At 48.4% G+C, this 19,813-nt stretch overlaps 1 protein-coding gene across 1 annotated transcript in view; it reads left to right on the top strand.

Moving 5' to 3' along the window:
• The window catches only part of ERBB3 (erb-b2 receptor tyrosine kinase 3), a 105,281-nt gene that overhangs the window by 62,521 nt on the left and 22,947 nt on the right, over nt 1-19,813 (top strand). The window contains exons 4-11 of the mRNA XM_015408694.1: nt 4,488-4,613; nt 7,494-7,559; nt 10,523-10,641; nt 11,773-11,914; nt 12,927-13,040; nt 14,544-14,664; nt 17,160-17,233; nt 19,519-19,609. Of these exons, the coding sequence (XP_015264180.1) occupies nt 4,488-4,613; nt 7,494-7,559; nt 10,523-10,641; nt 11,773-11,914; nt 12,927-13,040; nt 14,544-14,664; nt 17,160-17,233; nt 19,519-19,609 (853 nt within the window). The remainder of the gene's footprint in view (nt 1-4,487; nt 4,614-7,493; nt 7,560-10,522; nt 10,642-11,772; nt 11,915-12,926; nt 13,041-14,543; nt 14,665-17,159; nt 17,234-19,518; nt 19,610-19,813) is intronic.

The following is a 19,813-nucleotide window of genomic DNA, read 5'->3' as shown; positions in this document are numbered from 1 at the left end:
TGGCTCCTGGGATCATGTGCTAGTCAGGTGATCACAAATTGGAAAAGAAACCCAGGACGAAGCCCCTGCTGTTGTACATGCTGTAGCTGCTGGTGTTGAGGCTTGGGTTATAAAGTACCAGGCCTGGGTTGGGAGGCATTTCCACTCAAGTCTCACTCTGATACCTTATAGAGGAGCAAGGCAAAACTTGGGCCTAAATCCAGTTCAGTTCATGGGACCATAGCTGGTGAGTGGCTTGGGAAATTCCTGGCGAGCTGGGGATGGAGTTTACAGAAAGTAGAATGTTGGGAGGGTAGTGTTGCCAACTTCAGGTTAGGAAATTCCTGGACATTTGGGGATGGAGCCTGGGGAAGGGACCGCAGTAGAGTACAATGCTATAGAGTTGTCCTCTCCAGAGCAGTCATTTTCTCCAGGGGAGCTTGTATCTGTCAGTTGAAGATCGGTTATAATTTCAGGGGTGCTCCAGGCTCCTCCTGGAGGCTGTCAACTCTAGAGGTGAAGGACTTCAGCAGGGGTTTGGTTCCATAGAGTCCACCCTCCAAAGCTGCCGTTTCCTTTAGTGGAATTGTAGTCTGGAGATCAGTTGTGATTCCAGGAGAACTCCAGGACTCACCTGGATGTTAACAAAAACAACAATACAGTCCACAGTAAACAATGACCAAGAAAAACCAATAAATAACAACTGTGCACTGACCAGCCCACCCAAGAGCTATAGAAAAGAGACTTCAATACAATAAGTAATTCAATGCATGTAATCCATCATAGGACAATACACAAATTCATAATATCCCAAAGGGAAAGAACAAAGTCCAGAATAACAATCTCTCATAACAATAAAGTCTGGAATAGATGTCCACATTGAAGTCAGATGTCCATTGAAGTCAGATGTCCAACACTTTTCCTAGGTATTGATTAGTGTTTCGGACTTCAGGTCCTTCCTCAGGAGCTACAAGTCAATACCGGAAGTCTCATAGCAGTTTCTTAACAGGTAAACATTATTCAGGTTTTATACGGGCCAGGTCTCCTAAGTTTTAGAAAGCACCTACAAGGGTTGCTACTATGTAAGTTGGACCGTTTGCCCTGGACATGTGCAAATCTACATGCATATGTTCTGTACACGCAATTGAGGACCCAGCTTTTTGTAGCATTCCCATCTTCACGGAGATTTATAACGATGCTCTGAGCTGACTTTCTGTTAAATGTGTGGAGCTTGAGAGCGAGGCCAGTGGGCACAATCCTGTATCCCTTCACCTGCATTCCTTACATACATACATTGTCCTTCAGTCTAGCACTACCACATGATTGAGGCTGAAGTCTTCCTGAACAACGGGTGGCAACCCTGGAGGATGAGTGCTGACGAGTTCCTGGGGATCTTGTCAGTGGAGCAAAAAGGGAGGCAGGCAACCAGCAGCGAGTCAGGTCTGAGCATGTTGCAGGTTCCTGCCCCAACCAGCCTGTTTGGCTAGTGTTGTTGTTGTTGCACTGTAGTGGCACCAGAAGACAACACCTGTCTATCAGCTTTCCCATCGCTTGATCTTTCTTCTGGCTGACAGAAGAATCCTTGGCTGGGGAGAAATGGATTTTCGGAATTACCTGAATGACATCCCCTGCTGCATGAATGCGCCTTTGGCATCTCGGTCGCCAGTCCTAGAATGTGTTTCATGCCATTAGTGGTGTGCTAAATAGTGTGCTGGAATGCAGAAGCTCTGTGTTTCTTGCCCAAAGGATTTCCAGTCTGCTTTCTGTTGATGAGACAGAGCTGTGGGAAAAAGCTAGGGATTGACAGTAAGTAGGGGTAAGGTGGCAGCGGAGTAGCAAGAATGGTGGTGCCCAGTGGCAGCGGAGTAGCAAGAATGGTGGTGCTGTGAAAATCTGGGGTATGCTTTGTCAGCCCTACAAAACTCATTGCTGGATCTGGGGAGGGATGTGATGTTACACCCAAGTCAAAGGTCAGCTTCCCCCAACTCCTTCCCTTCTTGTGAGGTTGCTTCTTCCCACCAAAATTCATTTTTTAAAAATTTAAATTTCCTGCCTCTTGTCGATCAACCTAAAAAAACTCTCGGGTTTCTCTAAATGTTAAAGAGAAAAGTCCAGTCTGAAGACCCGCAGGAGGACGTCAGCCAAAACTAGTCTTGTCCTCTCCATCCCTCAGCCAGCTTCTAGCCTTTAGTGTCTTTACAAGTGACTGTCAATCAGTCACCCACTCTCTGTAGCCAGTCTAGGACTTCCATTTCTCGTATACACTATGGTTCCTGCCAGGGAACTGGTCTGTGTTGTTTGCTGATCAATTGTAATTCTAAGAGCACTCTAGGTGGCACCTAGAGGATTGCAACCCTAGATTTAGAATGAGTGTTTTCCAGTCACCAGGGTACTTGAGGTTGGTTGCTTGGGATGGAGGCTGCATCAGAGTTGGAAATACAGCAGGAGAAGATAACTACTTTGTTGACTGTGCAAGTGCAAACAATTAGGTTTCTAGTGTCTATCCCTGGCTTGCCCAGTCTAGAAGCTTCCTATCATCTGACATTTGTAGGCACTGACATTGTCCCTGGGCTTGTTCCATGTTTCCAGAGGGTTATGAGGTGTGTGACCATAAGACACAGATAATTCAGTGGGGCTCCCAGCCACTGAGCCCTTGAGACCACGAGAACAAGCCCTCTGCTGGTGAAGACTTGCAAGTCCTTCTGACTCCAACGGCTTAGGTAGCCTGCTTTATAGAGCAGGTTCAATACCTGTTGACAGACTTTGCAGAAGTCCGTTGGGAAGATTAAAGAAGCAGAAGGTTACATGACAAAGAAACAGAAATAACAGTGGGACAAGAAAGGAAAGGGAGCTAGCATTTGGGTGGGTTGAGAGGGAATTAAAAAGAGGATAAATGGTGCCCTTGTGGTGGGGAGGTGGTGGTGGAGAGAGCCTTCAAGTCGTAGCTGAATTATGGAGACCCTGTGTGGGTTTCAAGGCAAGGGACATTCAGAGGTAGTTTGCCATTGCCCGGCTCCACGTCACAACCCAGGTATTCCATGGAGGTCTCCCATCCAAATGCTAGCTAGGGTCGACCCTGCTTAGCTTACAAGATTTGACAAGACTGAGCTAGCCTGGGCTATCTGGGGGGGGGGGGAATATACATTTTATCTGTGGAAGAGAGAGTTCATCAGTTTTCTAAAGGAATATATAGCTGTTCCTTCTCATAGTTCCACAAAAAGACATGAAAACAAGAGCTTTGAAGTTTTTAAAAGGGTCTTTTATGATACTGCTGTGGCTCACAAGAGGGGGCTGTGGCTCAGCGGCAGAGCATCTGCTTGGCATGCCAAAGGTCCCAAGTTCAAGCCTTGGCACCTCCAGTTAAAAGAATCAGGTAATGTCAGAGATCTCTGCCTGAGACCCTGGAGAGCCACTGCCAGTCTGAATAGACAGTACTGACCAGGGGTCATTTCGTAGAAAAAGAGCTAGGGGAACTCATTAGCATAACTCATTAGCATATGCCACACCCCCTGACATCAGGGGCCCGGCGGTGGACCTGCAAGGCCGGCGGGAGTGCGAGGAAGCCCCGCCAAGGCCCTCCCTGGCCCCAGGCAGGCAGGGGTGGGGAGAGGCAGGGAGGAAGCAACTTACCCTCCCTCTTCTCCTGCCTCCTCCTGGCTGAATGAGGGCTGGAAGCGGGGCGGCCGGAAGCAGGGGGCGGGGCTTCATCATGTGCCCCGCCCCCCGCACCTCACCCGGGGGAACTGCGTTCCCCCGCGTTCCCCCCCGAAATGACCTCTGGTACTGACCCTGATGGACCAGTAGTGTGATTCAGTGTAAATGAACTGCAGCACAAGCTTTCATGAGCCACAGCCCACTTTTTCAGGCACATGATTTCTGGCTCAGAAATATCGGCTTATCCTCACACTTTGGATCTCTTTGTCTCACAAAAGGAAAGTAATCACAGGGGGCGGTCACACGCGCAAGATAAAGCGGGGGGGGGGGGGGGACGCTATTTCCTCTAGATGAATTTGGCCTGCGGTTGTGCGATCACACAGTCCATGGAAGCTGTGGGCATAGCCCACCACTGCATGATCAGACGCAACCGCGGGTGAGTCGTTTTTTGTGGTTGTTTCTGATGCGCTTACACGAGAAACTGATGAATCGCATCTTCGCACTGAGGTCTCCCTATGGCGTTTGCGATGATGCACATGCTAAGAAGGGGGGGAAACAACGGCACGGAGTCAGGATGGCCTGATCAGACCATCCCAACGCCATGATAGTGTGCTGGAGCGATCAGACACGGGAAACACCGTCCATGGCCTGTCGCAGCCCATTTACTACCGGATTTTCCCTGGTGTCTTTTAACTCCGCTTCTGCGGCGGAGCAAAATGGGTTGCTGACAGGTGCGGGGCGCTTCTCAGATGTTCGTGTCCGATCGCGCCGTTTAAATCCGCCCGGCATTCGCGCCTATGTCGGGGCTAATTGTGCATGTGATCGCGCCCATAGCTGTCCCTTTTGCTTTTCAGAAATCCTTTCTGGGAGTGTCTACATTGGAAGGAACAAGCAGCTGTGCCACGTGGATACAATCAATTGGGGAGATATCATCCGGAAGTCACATTTTCAGCCAGTGGTCACAGACAACGGGGACAATTGTAAGTACAGATAGATAGTAGGGTGGGGTGTGTGGGCCTGTTCTCTCCCACAGATTTAGGCTTTTAGGGCTTGGCTGTGGGTTTTGTCTGGGAGACAGTTCCTTTGCCCACATGGAAAAATAGAATGGGGCTATATATGCCCTCCCCATCTTTACCTCTTTTCCCTGTCAGTGAGCCCCTCCCTATCTCAAGAGCCTCCATTTTATGTCTTCTTCTGTCACTCTCTAGTGCATGGGCCTGAGTCTTGTTGAGCCTGTGGGCACTCTGGGAATTTTGAGTAGGTGCCACCACAAAATGGCTGCCCTGGGGGGTCGCTGGGACCAGTCGCAAAGCATTGGGAGGCTGCCAGCTAATCATGCTCCTCTGATGGAGGGAGCTGTTTCTGGTGTTCCCTCCTGGATTCCTGCTCTAGAGAAGTGAAGGAAATCCAGGACATGGTCTTTGTTTTGTTTGGGGAAGAAGCAAATGGAAACCCATTGGTGGACAGCACCTCAGAGATACTGTTCTAATGGCAGCTGGGAATTCTCGAACTAAGCATGTTAGAGGTGTTATTGGAAAAGGTCAGGAGCTCAGACTCCTTGGTTACTCTCCCTCCCCTCCTTACTGGATGCAACTCTTGCAACATATTCTAGTATTTGTTGTTTGTCTTATACATTTTCAAGACAGGAAATTCTTGGTGAGCTGGGTCTCTGGAGGAAGAAATGGCAGGTGACTCATATTCCTTGAGTTAAATATTCTCATTTCCATCCACTGTCCTCCAAACCAGGGGATCATATTTTGCCAGGAAATGGAATCACTGTGCTTCTTCGTAGTTCCTTCTTTGTTCTTCTGTTGTGCCCACTGGACATCACTTCCCTTCATAACAATGGTGGTGGAAGACAATTCTACCTCTCCCTGCCAGATTAATCTCTGTGTCTGTTTCACTGACATCCCTGCACTGTAGCATAAGTAATAAATCCACCAACAGCTATGCAAACCGAACTAGGAGTGCTTCAGTTCTGGAATCAGGCTAATTCCCTTTCCTTGAGAAGCCTGTCCGTGAGAAAGACACCTCTTATTGCTTTCTAATAACATGCTTAGCATTTATATAGCTCTTTCATTGCAGAAAGTGCTCCACATACATAATCATAATAATCTGTACAACAGCCCTGTAAGGTAGGCTGGTGTTGTTATCCTCCTATGCGAGAGTGAAGCCTCTGGAGGAAGAAATGGCAGGTGACTCATATTCCTTGAGTTAAATACTCTCATTTCCATCCACTGTCCTCCACTGAAGCTAAGCGGGAGTGGCCAAGATGAGATTTGAACCAGCAACCTTCCAGACCACAGTTCGTTCTCTTAGCCACTGTGCTACACCAGCTCTTACAGGAAGTAGTATGGATTTTAAGGTTTAATGTTACACTGGAGATTTAATGTGGTGTGGTAGCTAAGAGGGTCAGTCTGAGATCTGGGAGACCTAAGGTCAAATCCCCACTCTGCCGTCAAAGATTGCTGGGAAACTCCGAGCCGGTTACACAGTCTCAGCTTAGCCAGCCTCACGGGATTGATGTGAAGATAAAATGGAGGAGAGGAGAGCGATGTTAAGCCACTTTGGTTCCTAATTGGGGATAAATGAAATAAACACTACAGTATTTTATTCTGTCACACCCTTTCTTCGGAATACTTGAGGGCAGCACCCATGGAATTATTCCGTTTATGCCTCACAACAACCCTGTGAAATAGGCTGGGCTGAGAAGATAAATTTATTTACTTATTTATGTATTAAAATATTTATATCCCATCTTTCCTCGTGGTTCAAGGCAGCTAACAAATCGCAGTTAAAACATTACAGAGTACAGAGTAAAACCTCAGATATCCCCAGGGCTTTTTTTGTAGAAAAAGCCCAGCAGGAACTCATTAGCATAATAGGCCACACCCAACAGCAGAAACTCATTAGCATATTAGGCCACACCCCTGATAGCACCGCTCATTGGCATATTAGGCCACACACACCCATGTTGACAGAAGTGTGGTCCATCCAGCCACACCCACCTTTTGCTTGTTGTTCTGTTTACCTTGTTTGTTGTCAAAACCCAGGGCCTTTTGCAGGAACTCCTTTGCATGTTGGGCCACACACCCCTAATGTAGCCAATCCTAATGAGTTTCTGCTGTTAGGTGTGGCCTATTATGCTAATGAGTTCCTGCTGGGTGTGGCCAACTCAGGAGCCAGCCGGAACTCCGTTCCTGTGCGTTCCTGCCCCAAAATAGCCCTGGATATCCCTCCCCCCAACGATGTCTGAGTTTATATTACGGTAAAAGCCCTGGCAGACAAAATGGCCTTGCAGAGCCTCCTGAAGATTTCTAATGACAGCTCTCCCCTCATCTCCTCAGGGACCTTGTTCCACAAAGTGGAAGCTATCATGGGAAAGGCATGGACTCATGTTGATGTCAGGCAGGTCACCTTAAGTGGAAGAATGTCTTGGCCATGGCTAGTCAGAGAATTTCATAGTTGTGAAGGGATTAGAATCCAGGACTTCACAGTCAAAGTCCAGCATTCCATCCACTAGGTCACAAAAACTCAAATCAACCAATATCTAACCCAACCTTTTTGAGCCCTCGGGCACCTTTGGAATTCTGACACTGTGTCCCACCCACTTTCTCAAAACACTTGGTGGACAGCAGGAAAGGTGTTGGTGGGTTCCATGGTGCCCTTGGGCACCATGTTGGGGACCCCTAATGTAACCATTCTAAAGTGGCATTTGCATGGATCATGAGAGACATTTTCAGAAACGAGGAGATCACAGCAGAAGAAGCATGTCATGTATGGTAAGCTTACTTTGGCCCCATGCGGTCATTAGGGCTGCCTTCAATGGCTAATACAGTGTTCTTCTTCTCCCTGAATAGGCCCTCCATGCCACGAGAGCTGCAATGGGCACTGCTGGGGTCCTGGTCCTGATGACTGTCAAAAATGTGAGTAATCACAGTGATCTTGGGTGAGGTCTAGGAGTCAAAAGGTGCCAGGAAGAGTTCAGAAGGGCCTGAGTCCCTTACACTTGGCATGTGATGCGTGGCTTGGGTTTCAGAGTCTGAAAAGGGAACAGGGTGGTACCTATTTTAGTGGTTCTGTCTGTAGGGCTAGATTTGAAACTGTACTGTGTTAATAAGTAACCACCCCTTTCAGAGCCAAAGTGCTAGTGCAGGGGTCAGGAAGCACTCAGAAGGAAAAAAAAACCCCGAGACTCAAGAACTGAATGGTTTGTGCTGTAGATAAGACTATCTCGAAACCTCAAAGATTTTCCCCAGATTCAAGAGCTTTGTTCACAATATCCCAGGTGTCTTACTCATTTACTTAGAATAATTAATTTGGGCTTCCTATTTATTTATTTATATTTATTTTTCACATTTGTATCCCGCCCTCCCCAATGGGCTCGGGGCAGCTCACCAGGGCAAGGTAATCAGCCGTGCCATAAATAAACATCTAAAACATAATAAAAACAACTAACACTTGAAAACAACAATGGTGCTCGGTCACTGATATCGTAATCCAAAATGGAATCAATACAGTTCCAGGTGGCACTCCCATGAATGGCGACAGCTTATCAGATCTTCTTTACATATTCCAGGATCTTCATCAGGGCCTCGTCCATGCATCCTTAAGGCTTTTTTTGTAGAAAAAGCCCAGCAGGAACTCATTAGCATAATAGGCTACACCCAACAGCAGAAACTCATTAGCATATTAGGCCCCACCCTGACAGCACAGCTCATTAGCATATTAGGCCGCAACCCCATGTTACCAGAAGTGTGGTCATCCAGCCACACCCACCTTTTGCTTCTTATTCTGTTTACCTTGTTTGTTGTCAAGACCCAGGGCTTTTTTGGTAGCAGGAACTCCTTTGCATGTTAGGCCACACACCCCTCATGTAGCCAATCCTAATGAGTTCCTGCTGTTGGGTGTGGCCTATTATGCTAATGAGTTCCTGCTGGGCGTGGCCACCTCGGGAGCCAGCCGGAACTCCGTTCCTGTGCGGTTCCTGCCCCAAAATAGCCCTGAAGATACCATGACGGTGGTGGTATAGTGGGGCTGCCAACTCTGGCCTGGAAAATCTCTGGAGATTTGGGGGTAGTTCTTGTGGAGGGCAGAGTTTGGGGAGGGAGCTCAGGGAGGACGTGAGGCCACTCTCATTTCCTCCAGTGAAACTGGTCTCTGTAGTCTGGAGACAGTCTGGAGGGAACTCCAGGCCCTGCCAGAAGCTTGGCAGCTATACCTTCACACATGCATTGGATGTGGGCTTACTTGCCATGGCAACCTCCTACCTCTGCTGCTGTGGCCCCCACCTTACTCAGTGGAGCGGTGGGAGCAAACCCGGGGTGTGTGTGTGATGTTGCATGATGCTGTGACATCACTTCCAGATGAGTGGTGTCATGGCATCATGTATTGCTCTAGAAATTTCTCCGATCTGTCTGGTAAAAACCATAGAGGTTAGGGGAATTCCTACAGTGTTGCATGATTCCATAACATCACTTCTGGAAGTGATGTCACAGTGTCATGTGCCATTATTCCCCCCGTCTGCACCCCACAAATGTTTCTGCACCCAAAAGTCTCCTAGTTGGCAACCGTAAAATGTATGGGAAGGGAAGGCGGCTTTTCTTCGGCAATTAAACGTTCCCCATTATGAATGCACAAGTGGTTTGTTTAGCGCGCTTACACGGCCATCCTGAGCAGACTTATGCACCCTTCTTAATCTACAACATCACTGGGCTGAAAAGGGTGTAACTCTGTTTAGGATGGCGCTGTTAGGAACAGATTAGATGTGGCTGAGGTGGCACTGAGAGAAATCCATTCAAGGGTTGTTCTATTCACATCTAAGGCAGGGTTAGAGGGGAGAGTCTAATTTTTAAAAAACAAAGCAAAATGTACCATGTGGTTAGGGGACCTAAAGTCTGCCCCCTTCTAGGCCTTACCTCAACTGCTCTCCAATTACGTTTGGTGCTTTTCTGCTATTGGAGCCAAGCTGGGAGAAAAATCCATAAAGGAAAAAACCAGAGGGGCTTAGCTCTCCTCACCCATCTGCTTTGTTTTTGTTAAGAATGAAAGCTAGATGGGATATGGATGGGCATAAGTGTAAATGTGCATGGATCTCCCCCATCACATCTAGGCACATGGTTCCTGCTCATTTGGTGACTGACTCATGATCCAGGGATCTTCCTTTGAGGTGGTACCTGTGCTGCAGAGAGATCACGTTTTCCCACCATTAGTTATTGCTTCATTTTCTTTCTGGGGACATGCAGTTCTTCCCCCAGACAGCGCGCCAGTGCATTTTATGATTGCTATATGGAATGTGGTTGGATGAAAATGGAGGGCAAAACTGTCCAATTTCTATTCTTCGTTTGTGAAGAACAACATAGATCCTCACTGCCTTTTACCTGCCTTTAAATGCCCTTTTTGGCTGTTACCCAGTGCCAGAGTGCTAACTTTTTTTAAGACCGAAAAAGCTATGAACTCATGTGCCATCCTGCCATGCCAGGAACAACTTATTGACTTAAAAACAACAACAATATTTTGCTTATTTCCTTGCTATCTGCAGTGTTCCCATTGGTGTAAACTGAGTGCAGCAGCACACAACTGGTTTCCTTTTGAAACAAAAATTGTGAATGGTAGCAAAGCCTGGTCCTCCAGTTAATTACATCAGGATGGGATATCGTGCGGCTTGTGCTTGGAAATGGGCTGGAATGATGATCCTGGTAAGGATCAAATGCCCTCGACTTAAACACTTCACACTTTTGTAGGCAGGGCCTATTTTACAGGGTACCAAACGTATACGCGCCAAAAGTTTCAGGGAGGAACTGGGGGGATTAGCTGACTTTTTCTACAGGGAGAAGCAGATTGTGACTTAACAGCTTCTCATCAATGCTTCCCCCCCCTTCTGCTGCAGTGACCAAGAGCATATGTGCCCCTCAATGCAATGGCCGTTGTTTTGGCCCCAACCCCAATGAGTGCTGCCACGATGAATGCGCAGGAGGCTGCATTGGACCAAGCAAGACACAGTGCTTTGTACGTGACCACTCTCCATGTCGAGTTTTTTTTTTGGGGGGGGTGACTTTGTGGGTTTGGGATGGGTCAAAGAAATGGGAGGAGAGGATCATAGAGGAACTGTCCTTTGAATGCAGGGACACATGAGGTTTGTAGGGAAACAGTAGCAGTACTAAGTCTTGCATCTCTCAGCACTAATTTTAATTAATTATTGTATGGCATTGCGTGTAGTATAGCCAGGAGATGCTAAGATTGTATGGCAGCCTGAAGTTCTAGCTCTTCTAGAATTATGCACCACTAGGTGGCACACTAGATTTATTTTTTGGACTGAGAGAGCTCTGAAAGAGCTGTGACTGACCCAAGGTCACCCAGCTGGCTTCATGTGGAGGAGTGGGGAATCAAACCTGGTTCTCCAAATTAGAGTCCATCGCTCTTAATCGCTACACCATGCTGGCTCTCATTTCTCAGCACTGTTCTATGTACAGCCACATAAATCCCTCAGTGTTCCCTATAATTCCTCAATGCTTCAATAACGTTTGCAGTTCTGGAGACTGTAAGGCTGCTGCTGCTGTGCTATTCCCTATATATCCATCCTCTTTTTCTTTAGTTCCTACAATCTGCCAGCAGGCACAATAATACCAGATCTTTTGACACCCTTTGTTAAAGTCATGCTATCCTTCCCACTACCTAACCTTTCCTTTCTGATCCCATCTTTACCTCTTCCCACATCCAGCTACAATGCCATCTTCCCGCAGTCATGGCTTTTCAGTGGGCTGTCTCAGAGAACAAGGGTGGCGGTGCAGCAGACGTGGTTTTTCCACTGAGCCTGCTAAGAATGTCTCCATGGAATTAGTTCAGGGGCTGGAGTCTATGAATCTGTTCCACTAACGGCAGAGCTTCCCTTCACCACTAGGGGCCTTCTTCTGAAGGGGCGGGCCTTTTCCGCTGGAGGAAGAGTCCCCGTGCTGGAGGAAGGCTCTGTCGTTGGCAGAATAGATTTCGAAGACCTGTCCCTGTTTTGTGTGTGCTGTCATGATCAGGGGAAGTCTGTACTGATCAGGGTTGAGTGGTTGAGTGTTTGGGATTGTGTTCTGGAAGGCTGGGGGTCCAGGTCTTGTCCATTTTTCTCCAACACCCTTTCTTCAATCTCAGGCTTGCCGGAACTTCAATGACAGTGGAGCCTGTGAGACTCTCTGTCCACTTCCACTGATCTACGACAAGCTCACATTCCAGTTGGAGCCCAACCCTGATACCAAATACCAGTACGGCGGCATCTGTGTCAAAAACTGTCCACGTAAGTCATAGACGTGGTGCTTATGGCAATAAGGGAGCAAGTGTCCCTTGTGCACTGAAACAGGGGCTCTTGAGTGGATTGAACTGCCATTTCTCCACGGGAGAAATTGTGGCCCTCTGGTGGGAGAAATTGTGGCCCTCTGGTGGAAGCAACCAGATTGATGGGCTGATGTGCATAGTAAGAGCCACCAAGCAGCATATATCCAAGTGTGACATAGGTCTTGTTAAGGGTAGTCTTTAGAAGTTGCTATGGGTTGGGCAACATAATTCCAATTTAGCTCCTTCCTCATGTGCGCACAGAGTTGACTGTGAGTGGACACCTGTATGGACTGTGATTGAAGTTTGTTTATTTATACCACAGTTTCCCCTCTAGTGAGTACCCCCAGTGGTTTACAACATTCTTCCCTCCTCCATTTTCTCCTCACAGCAAACCTGTGAGGTAGGCTGGGCTGTGAGTGAATGACTGACCCAAGATCACACAGCAAGTTTCCATGGCAGAGTGGAAACTTGAACTTGGGTCTCCCAAATCCTGATCCAGCGCTCTTAAACATTGCACCATGCTGGCTTGTTTCCCTCAGCGATGGAACTGATGGATAGCTCCTAATTCTCCACAGGCTCCGTGCTTTATTCTGGCACTCTTTTCTGGGACCAAACAAGGTGGTTTTTTTTTTAGTTTGACTGTTCCCAGATTTGGAGAGGGAGTAATTAGAGCAAATGCTTTGTGAGGGTTTTTTTTTTAAAGTTTGCTTTAATCTGTGAATCCTCATTGGGACTAAGTCAGAATCTAGGAATCACAGTTCCCCTCTCACACACTGACCTACTAGATCTCACTCTCCCTTCCAGAGCTGGGGAGAGGTACGAGGAGCAGCCTTGGCTTCTAGCCCATCCTTAGATCCCTAGCCCCAAACATCCCATTCTCCTTTTCTCTCAGATCCGGAGATGGAGCCCAAGACCTTCCAGCTACTGGTTTCTCATCTTTGTTGTCCTTCCTTCATTTCCACTTTTCCCTGCAGATAATTTTGTGGTGGATCAGAGCTCATGCGTCCGAACTTGCCCTAACGACAAAATGGAAGTGGAAAAAAATGACCTAAGGATATGCGAGCCCTGTGTGGGACTCTGTCCAAAAGGTATGTGGGATAATAAACAGCCACAGGGGTTGCATCCAGCCTGGCAGCTGGAACGGAGGACCATCTAAGAGTGATGGCACCAGAAGTTTCCTTGCTCTTAAGGCCTCGTTCTTGCTTTGGGTTTTTTGCAGGACCTTTTTTGTGGAAAAAGCCCAGCAGGAACTCATTAGCATATTAGGCCACACCCCTGACAGCACAGCTCATTCGCATATTAGGCCACACCCCCATGTTACCAGAAGTGTGCTCATCCAGCCACACCCACCTTTTGCTTCTTATTCTGTTTACCTTGTTTGTTGCTAAAACCCAGGGCTTTTTTGTAGCAGGAACTCCTTGGCACCCCTAATGTAGCCAATCCTAATGAGTTCCTGCTGTTGGGTGTGGCCTATTATGCTAATGAGTTCCTGCTGGGCGTGGCCAACTTGGAAGCCAGCCGGAACTCCATTCCTGTGCGTTCCTGCCCAAAAATAGCCCTGGTTTTTTGTGTCCCCAATACAGAACACATACGTGCCTGTTAAATGTGAGGGATATAATCTCATATCACACCGGGTACATTCAACAATCTTTGAAGAGTTCATAGAATTACGGAGCTGGAAGGGGCCTTACAGGCTATCTCTGTTGTCCCCAACGTGGTGCCCATGGGGGCCCTGCTGACGTGGTTGCTGGTGTCCACTTGCTTCTTCCCTAGAGCTACGAGCTAATCCTGGCTTCTCTCCACTTTGTTGGGGTAGAAGGTGTTTCAGAACTGCCCAGGAGGCCAAAACACTGGTCTGTACCTACAGTGGGGCTAATGGGGGCTCTGCCCCCTTCTTTAAAGGGACAGCGGCACCACAATATTTTTTTAGAAGATTTTTTTTGAGAAGAAGATTTTTTGAGAAGAAGCGGGGGCGGGCTGCGTGCAGGGCTCTCAGCTTCTTTTCAAAAGCATTTAAAGGGATCCTTTAATGGCACATGCCTCTCTCCCTCCCCTCCTGCAAGATTTAAAGGGCTCTCCAGCTGATCAGCGGGCCACGTGCTCCCCACTGATCAGCTGACGGGCCCTTTAAATCTTGCAGGAGGGAGGGAGAGGGTGGCAGCTGACGGTTGGGCCTGGGGGTGGATTGGAGCTGACATAAAAATAATGGCAGCCCCACCAGAAAAGATTTGCTCCACAAGCTACAAAATTCTGGGTATGGGCCTGCCAGAACACTACCCAGAATGCTGCTCCTGGGGGACAGGGGTTCCTAGGAATAGCTTGGAGTGGAGAATTGGCAAAACTTGATCCTCCTCCATTATGTCCTAGGTAATTCTAGGCAGGATCCAAGCCACTGAATGAGAAGAGACTGTGATTTATTAGAAGCTCGCTCTCCTTGTAATGCTGGGGGCTGATCTCAGTTGCCCAGAACAGAGGATGGCATAGTTACTGTTGCTTCTCACATTAACCCCAAGGAAGTGTTGGGGTGTGTGAGATAAGCTGGCGTTTTCCATCTCCCTAAAACTCACCCCCCCCTTACCCTGCTTCTTCAGCCTGTGAAGGAACCGGAATCGGAAGCAAGTTTCAGACAGTGGATTCCAGCAACATTGACCGCTTTATCAACTGCACCAAGATCTTGGGCAACTTGGACTTCCTTATCACTGGCCTGGAAGGGTAGGCATGCAGTAATGATGTGGCTAACACTAAAATGCAGTCACTTGTGCTGCAGGGCAGAACAGCTGAGTAGCAGCCACAAAGCAGTGGGCCCTGTGCAGGAGTCCTCATGCGACTGTGATCCCTGGGGAGAAATATGATTAGTGACTGACAGCCATGCAGCAGCTATCCCCTGTAGATCTCAAGCAGGTCCCAGATTCCTTTTGGCTGCAGATTTGGCTGGCCCCTGATCCCTTTCAGCCTCCGATCAAAATGGAGAAGGTTAGCTACCACCTAAGTCCACCTCCTTTTGACACCCTCCTTGTCCACTCCCTGGTGCAGATGGTGAGGTACCTCGTGGCCCAGTCTGTTAGCCCTTTTTAGAGACAGCATGGGCAATTGCCCATCCACCCTCATTGATTTCGGCTTCTCCCGGTGAAGTTGGATTTGCTCCCTGCCACTGTCAGAAGTGTCACTCTGTATCCCTCCTTGATTGCTGTTTAGCTGATGAAGCAATGATGCTACAAAAGTCTCTGTTCCAATGGTAACCCCCCCTCCCCCAAGCACTTTATGAGGGGAGATTTGTCTTTGTAGCCAAAGCAAAGTCAGTATCTAACAAGGGAATCTGTCTGGCCTGAGTCATCTCCTCCATGGAATACTGGGTGGTACCTTTAGTAGTGTCATTGGTGCTTTAGTGTGCAGATATTTGTGAAACAGGGCTGGGCCTACCTTGAGGCCAAGTGAGGCAGTCACCCCTCTGGCAGTGGATTTTGGGGGTTGTGGCGACCTTTTGTCCCTCCTGCCTGTCACCACTCTCCCGTCCTGCCCAAGCACTCATCTCTGTCACCTCTGCTTGCACCTGAGAGGTAGAGCAGGTTGTCCCTTCTGCTGTAGCCCTCTTTTTAAAAATAGTGTGGCAAGCCACACACACACTATTCCTTCTCTGTGCAAGAATTTGGAACCATTTTGGTCTCCTAAACAAGTTTGGTTATTGGAAAGGTTTCCAGGTCATATCTTAATTCTCAGAAAAGGACATAATCTTGTGAGAAACTGGCAAGCCATGGAGGGTGTGCAAGGCAGGCTGCACTGTTCTTAAGCAGGGCTGGGGGGGTGGGGAGGGAGAATGCCAGGAGGAGGAGCTGTTCTGGCTTCCGGGGGAAGGGGATGGGTGGAGGATGAGGTGGAGGCAGTGATGAGTGGCCTCGGGCGGCAAAAATGGATTGAGCCAGCTCTTTGTTTCCTACTGAGCACAATGCTCTCTTTCTAACCAGAAATATTCTCCTCTAATATTTTCTTGGTGGCAGCAGCAGTAGAAGAGAGTTAACCTTACAAAACACTTCTTACTCTCCTCCTCCAAGTACAGTAACCTCCCATAACCATATTGCAGTGAGCGCAGATTCAGGACTTGTTTAGACAATCAGGACTCCTAAGTTTATTAAGGTTCTTCATTCACAGGTGTGAATCCAAATTAATCATTCCATCAGAACAGTTTCTGGTTGTTTTTTTGGGGTGGGGGGGACAGAGATTCATGGATCCTGCCCTGTTTTTTATAAGCTGTAAGGTACAAGAATTCCTTTTAGCAATGTGTTACTTACCCTATTGTTGACCCCTGCTTTTTAACAGCTAGTATGGGTTATTATGTGCTTTTCATGGCTACGCCACTGAAGATGATGCAGAAGTGTCTGCTAGGACACAGTGCTGGTGGCCTATTTCTGCTGAAATGCTGGGGAGTGGGCACTGCTGGTTGCCAGTTATGTCCTGGGCCCAGCTGGGAGGCTATTGCTTTTTGAAGCCCCGTGCAGCCACAGATCCATTGCCCTTTCCCTTTATGAACACCCCTGCTGCATACAGTCTTTGGGGTTCAGCCTGCTTGGTATTTTCTGTGCCATATGAGAGAGGGACAGCTGTGGCCAGGAACTGGGCTGCTTTGCCTGCAAACAGCCCCAGGTTCAGTCTCCAGCATCTCCAGGAACAGGTAGCAGATGCTGTGAAAGACCTCTGCCTTGCCTCCACTGATGTGAGAGAGCTCTGCCTGAGACCCTGGAGAATTGCTGCCAGTCAGAGTAGAGAACACTGACCTTTGTTAGACCAGTGATTTGAATTGCTAAGGCAGTATCATGGCTGTCCTCCAAGGCTGGGGAATTACCTGGCTGGGAAAAAAAAAAAGAAATGTGTGCTCCACCTGAGCATTTTGACTGTAAAACTTGTCATTTCCCTAAAGTTTTTGGCTACTGTTTTTTGTTTAAAAAACTCTGGCGAGTTACCTCAAGTTGGCAACCAGGGTGAGAAAAGAGCCCTTGCTTATTCAGGGGCTCTTTTCCCCTTAGCTGTTAAGCTTCACTGCAGCCTTGTGTGTGCCCCTTGGTCATGCACAAAAATTCAAGAGTGAAAGGATTGTCCCCTTGTGATACGCGAGTGACAAAGAAACCCTTGGCGAAGGATGTTGCCAGACTCCTGGGTTGACCCAGCCTTAAGCCAGTTGCCTGGCTCTGACCTCCTCCGTTTCCTACCCACAGGGACCCGTGGCATAACATAACTGCACTGGACCCAGAAAAACTCAACATCTTCCGGACAGTGCGAGAGATCACAGGTGAGCTTTAGCTGTGAGGAGCTTTGTATAACAGGATCTTTTAAAATCTGGTCTGTGACACTGAGAGTGTTGGATAACAGGTTGTGAGATGAGTGGCTGTTCAGATGGCAGTGCTTTCCCCCCCTAGAGGTAGGGACAACTGCACTCAGTCCCCGTTGGCTTACTGCAGTTCTCCCCTTATGGCTTGTGTTGTGGGACTCCTGCTGCCTGCAGCAACTTCATTCTTCTGAGAGCCAGTTTGGTGTAGTGGTTAAGTGCGCGGACTCTAATCTGGGAGAACCGGGTTTGATTCCCCACTCCTCCACCTGTGGCTGCTGGATGACCTTAGGCAAGCCATAAGAGCTGTCCTTGAAAGGGCAGTTCTCTCAGAGCTCTCTCAGTCCCACCTACCTCACAGGGTCTGTTGTGAGGAGGGGAAGGAATTTGTAAGCCGCTCTGAGACTCCGAGTGAAGGGCGGGGTATAAATCCAATCTCTTCTTCTTCAGAATGACATTTTAAAGTGCTTCTTCAAAGCCAGGATTGTGCCTATATTATAATTCCATGCAAGTACCTGTATTATAATTCCATGCAAGTACCGGAGTGTGTGTGTGTCACAAAAAGTGGAATTTAATTTTATTTAAATCCATAAATGGCACATACATACCCTATCCTGACTTCTTCCAAGGAGTTAACAGCAGTGTACATGGTCCTCCACTCTGCTTTGCCCTCACAGCAACCTTGTGAGATAGGTAGAGGGAGAGACTGGCCTGAGGTTCTTCCAGTCTCATAGCCGAGTGGGTCAGTCACAGTTCTCTCAAGAACAGTTCTCTCAGAGCTCTTTCAGCCCCCACCTACCTCGCAGGGTGTCTCTTGTAGGGAGAGGAAGGGAAGGAGACTGTAAGCCGCTCTGAGACTCTGAGTGAAGGACAGGATATAAATCCAATTTCCTCCTCCTCCTCCTTGTGCTGGTTTTGGCCTTGATTGGTTGTGATGAGAGGCTTGCAGGTCTGTGAGAAATGCTGAGTGAAATCTCCGAAGGCACAGGAGAGTCTGAGGGGAGTGGCCCAAGACTGGACTCCCCATTGCCTTATCATCTGTGACAAGGAGTAGAAGAATATGTACATTTGTTCCTTTTACAAAACTAAAAAGGGCTCTAGTGACATGGTTTGTACATGCTTCAGCTTTCCCCAACACAGATTTTATTCAGAATACCCTACTTCAAAGCCTTTCCTAAACTACCCTGCACTCCTCCAATCCGTACCTGCGCTGCCCCCTTCCTACTCCCCCCTGCCCCCTGCTGCTTTCTCATTTAATATTCATCCTCTTTTACTCTCCTACTTTCATTGCTCTTGTCTAGTGTTGTTTGTTAAAAAAGCACTGAATCCCAGTAGTGTTTCGTGTGGTGCCTGGTGTAGGGTTGCCAGACTCCAGGTGGTGGCTGGAGATCTCCCACTCTTACAGCTGATCTCCAGACAACAGAGATCCGTTCACCTGGAGAAAATGGCTGCTTTGGAAAGCGGACTCTGTGGCATTGTACCCCATCGAAGTCTCTGCCCTCCCAAAGCCCCACTATCCTCAGGCTCCACCCCCAAAATCTCCAGGTATTTTCCCTCCCAGGCCTGGCAACCCTAGCCTGGTGTGCTGTTAGTACAATTTATTTGTTTAGATCTTATGCCCAGAGGGGCTTGCAACTTCTTTTTCCAGCTTGTGAGGCAGGTTAGGCTGAGGGGGTATGACTGGCCCAAAGTCACCCAGGGAGCGTCCATGGCAGAGGGAGGACTGGAACCTGGGTTCCCCAGCTCCTAGCCTGACACTGTAACCACTATATCATGGTGACTGTCTGTACACATGAATACCATATATAAGAGGAGGCAGCAAATTGGAAAGAGAATGTAGGTTCAGACAGGATGTTATTCAGGGATTGCTGGGCAAAGACTGGAATCTGGCTTCTTGCTCACTCAGGGAATGCTTCTAGGCTCCACTTTCCTGTCATGATTGGCTGGAATTGGACTGAGATCTGGGGAGTGGCAGGAGCAGCTGAGGGAGTCTCAGGTCAAGGCAGACTTCAGGGCACCACCCGTTGAGAACAGGAGTGCTGTAAGGAAAGGGTGCTTACATGGGGCATTTCAACAGCACTGCTTGGGGAGGGGGGGACCTCTTTAGAAGATGGGGAGGTAGTGAAATTCATACACAAGGCTCTGAACCTGGGCAGCAGCCCAAAGACCACGAGAGGGGTGGTGGTGTTGGGCAACAGGACAACATTTAAGGGGTTCGGAAATCATCGCCCTTCTGTCCTTGCTTCCAGGCTACCTGAACATCCAGTCGTGGCCCAAACACATGAACGATTTCAGCGTCTTCTCCAACCTGGTCACCATCGGTGGCCGCAGCCTCTATAAGTAAGGATTGCTCCCTTGTCCAGCCTCCTTTGCCTTGCTCTTGCGTCAGGGAAGGCCTTGCCCCCTGCCCTCCTAGGGATGCCGATGGCCCGCCTGCTCAGAACGTCTGCCGTGGAGCAGCAAGCCAGCCACAAAGCCCAGTGGAAGCCTGAAAAGTCACAGGGGCAGCAGTGGGTGTTCTGAAATCGGGCCTCTCACCCACAC

Source organism: Gekko japonicus, unplaced genomic scaffold, assembly GCF_001447785.1.
Source record: "Gekko japonicus isolate JY-2015 unplaced genomic scaffold, Gekko_japonicus_V1.1 scaffold2118, whole genome shotgun sequence".
NCBI classification, from domain to species: Eukaryota; Metazoa; Chordata; class Lepidosauria; order Squamata; family Gekkonidae; genus Gekko; species Gekko japonicus.
This window is presented reverse-complemented; position numbering and strand designations above follow the sequence as displayed.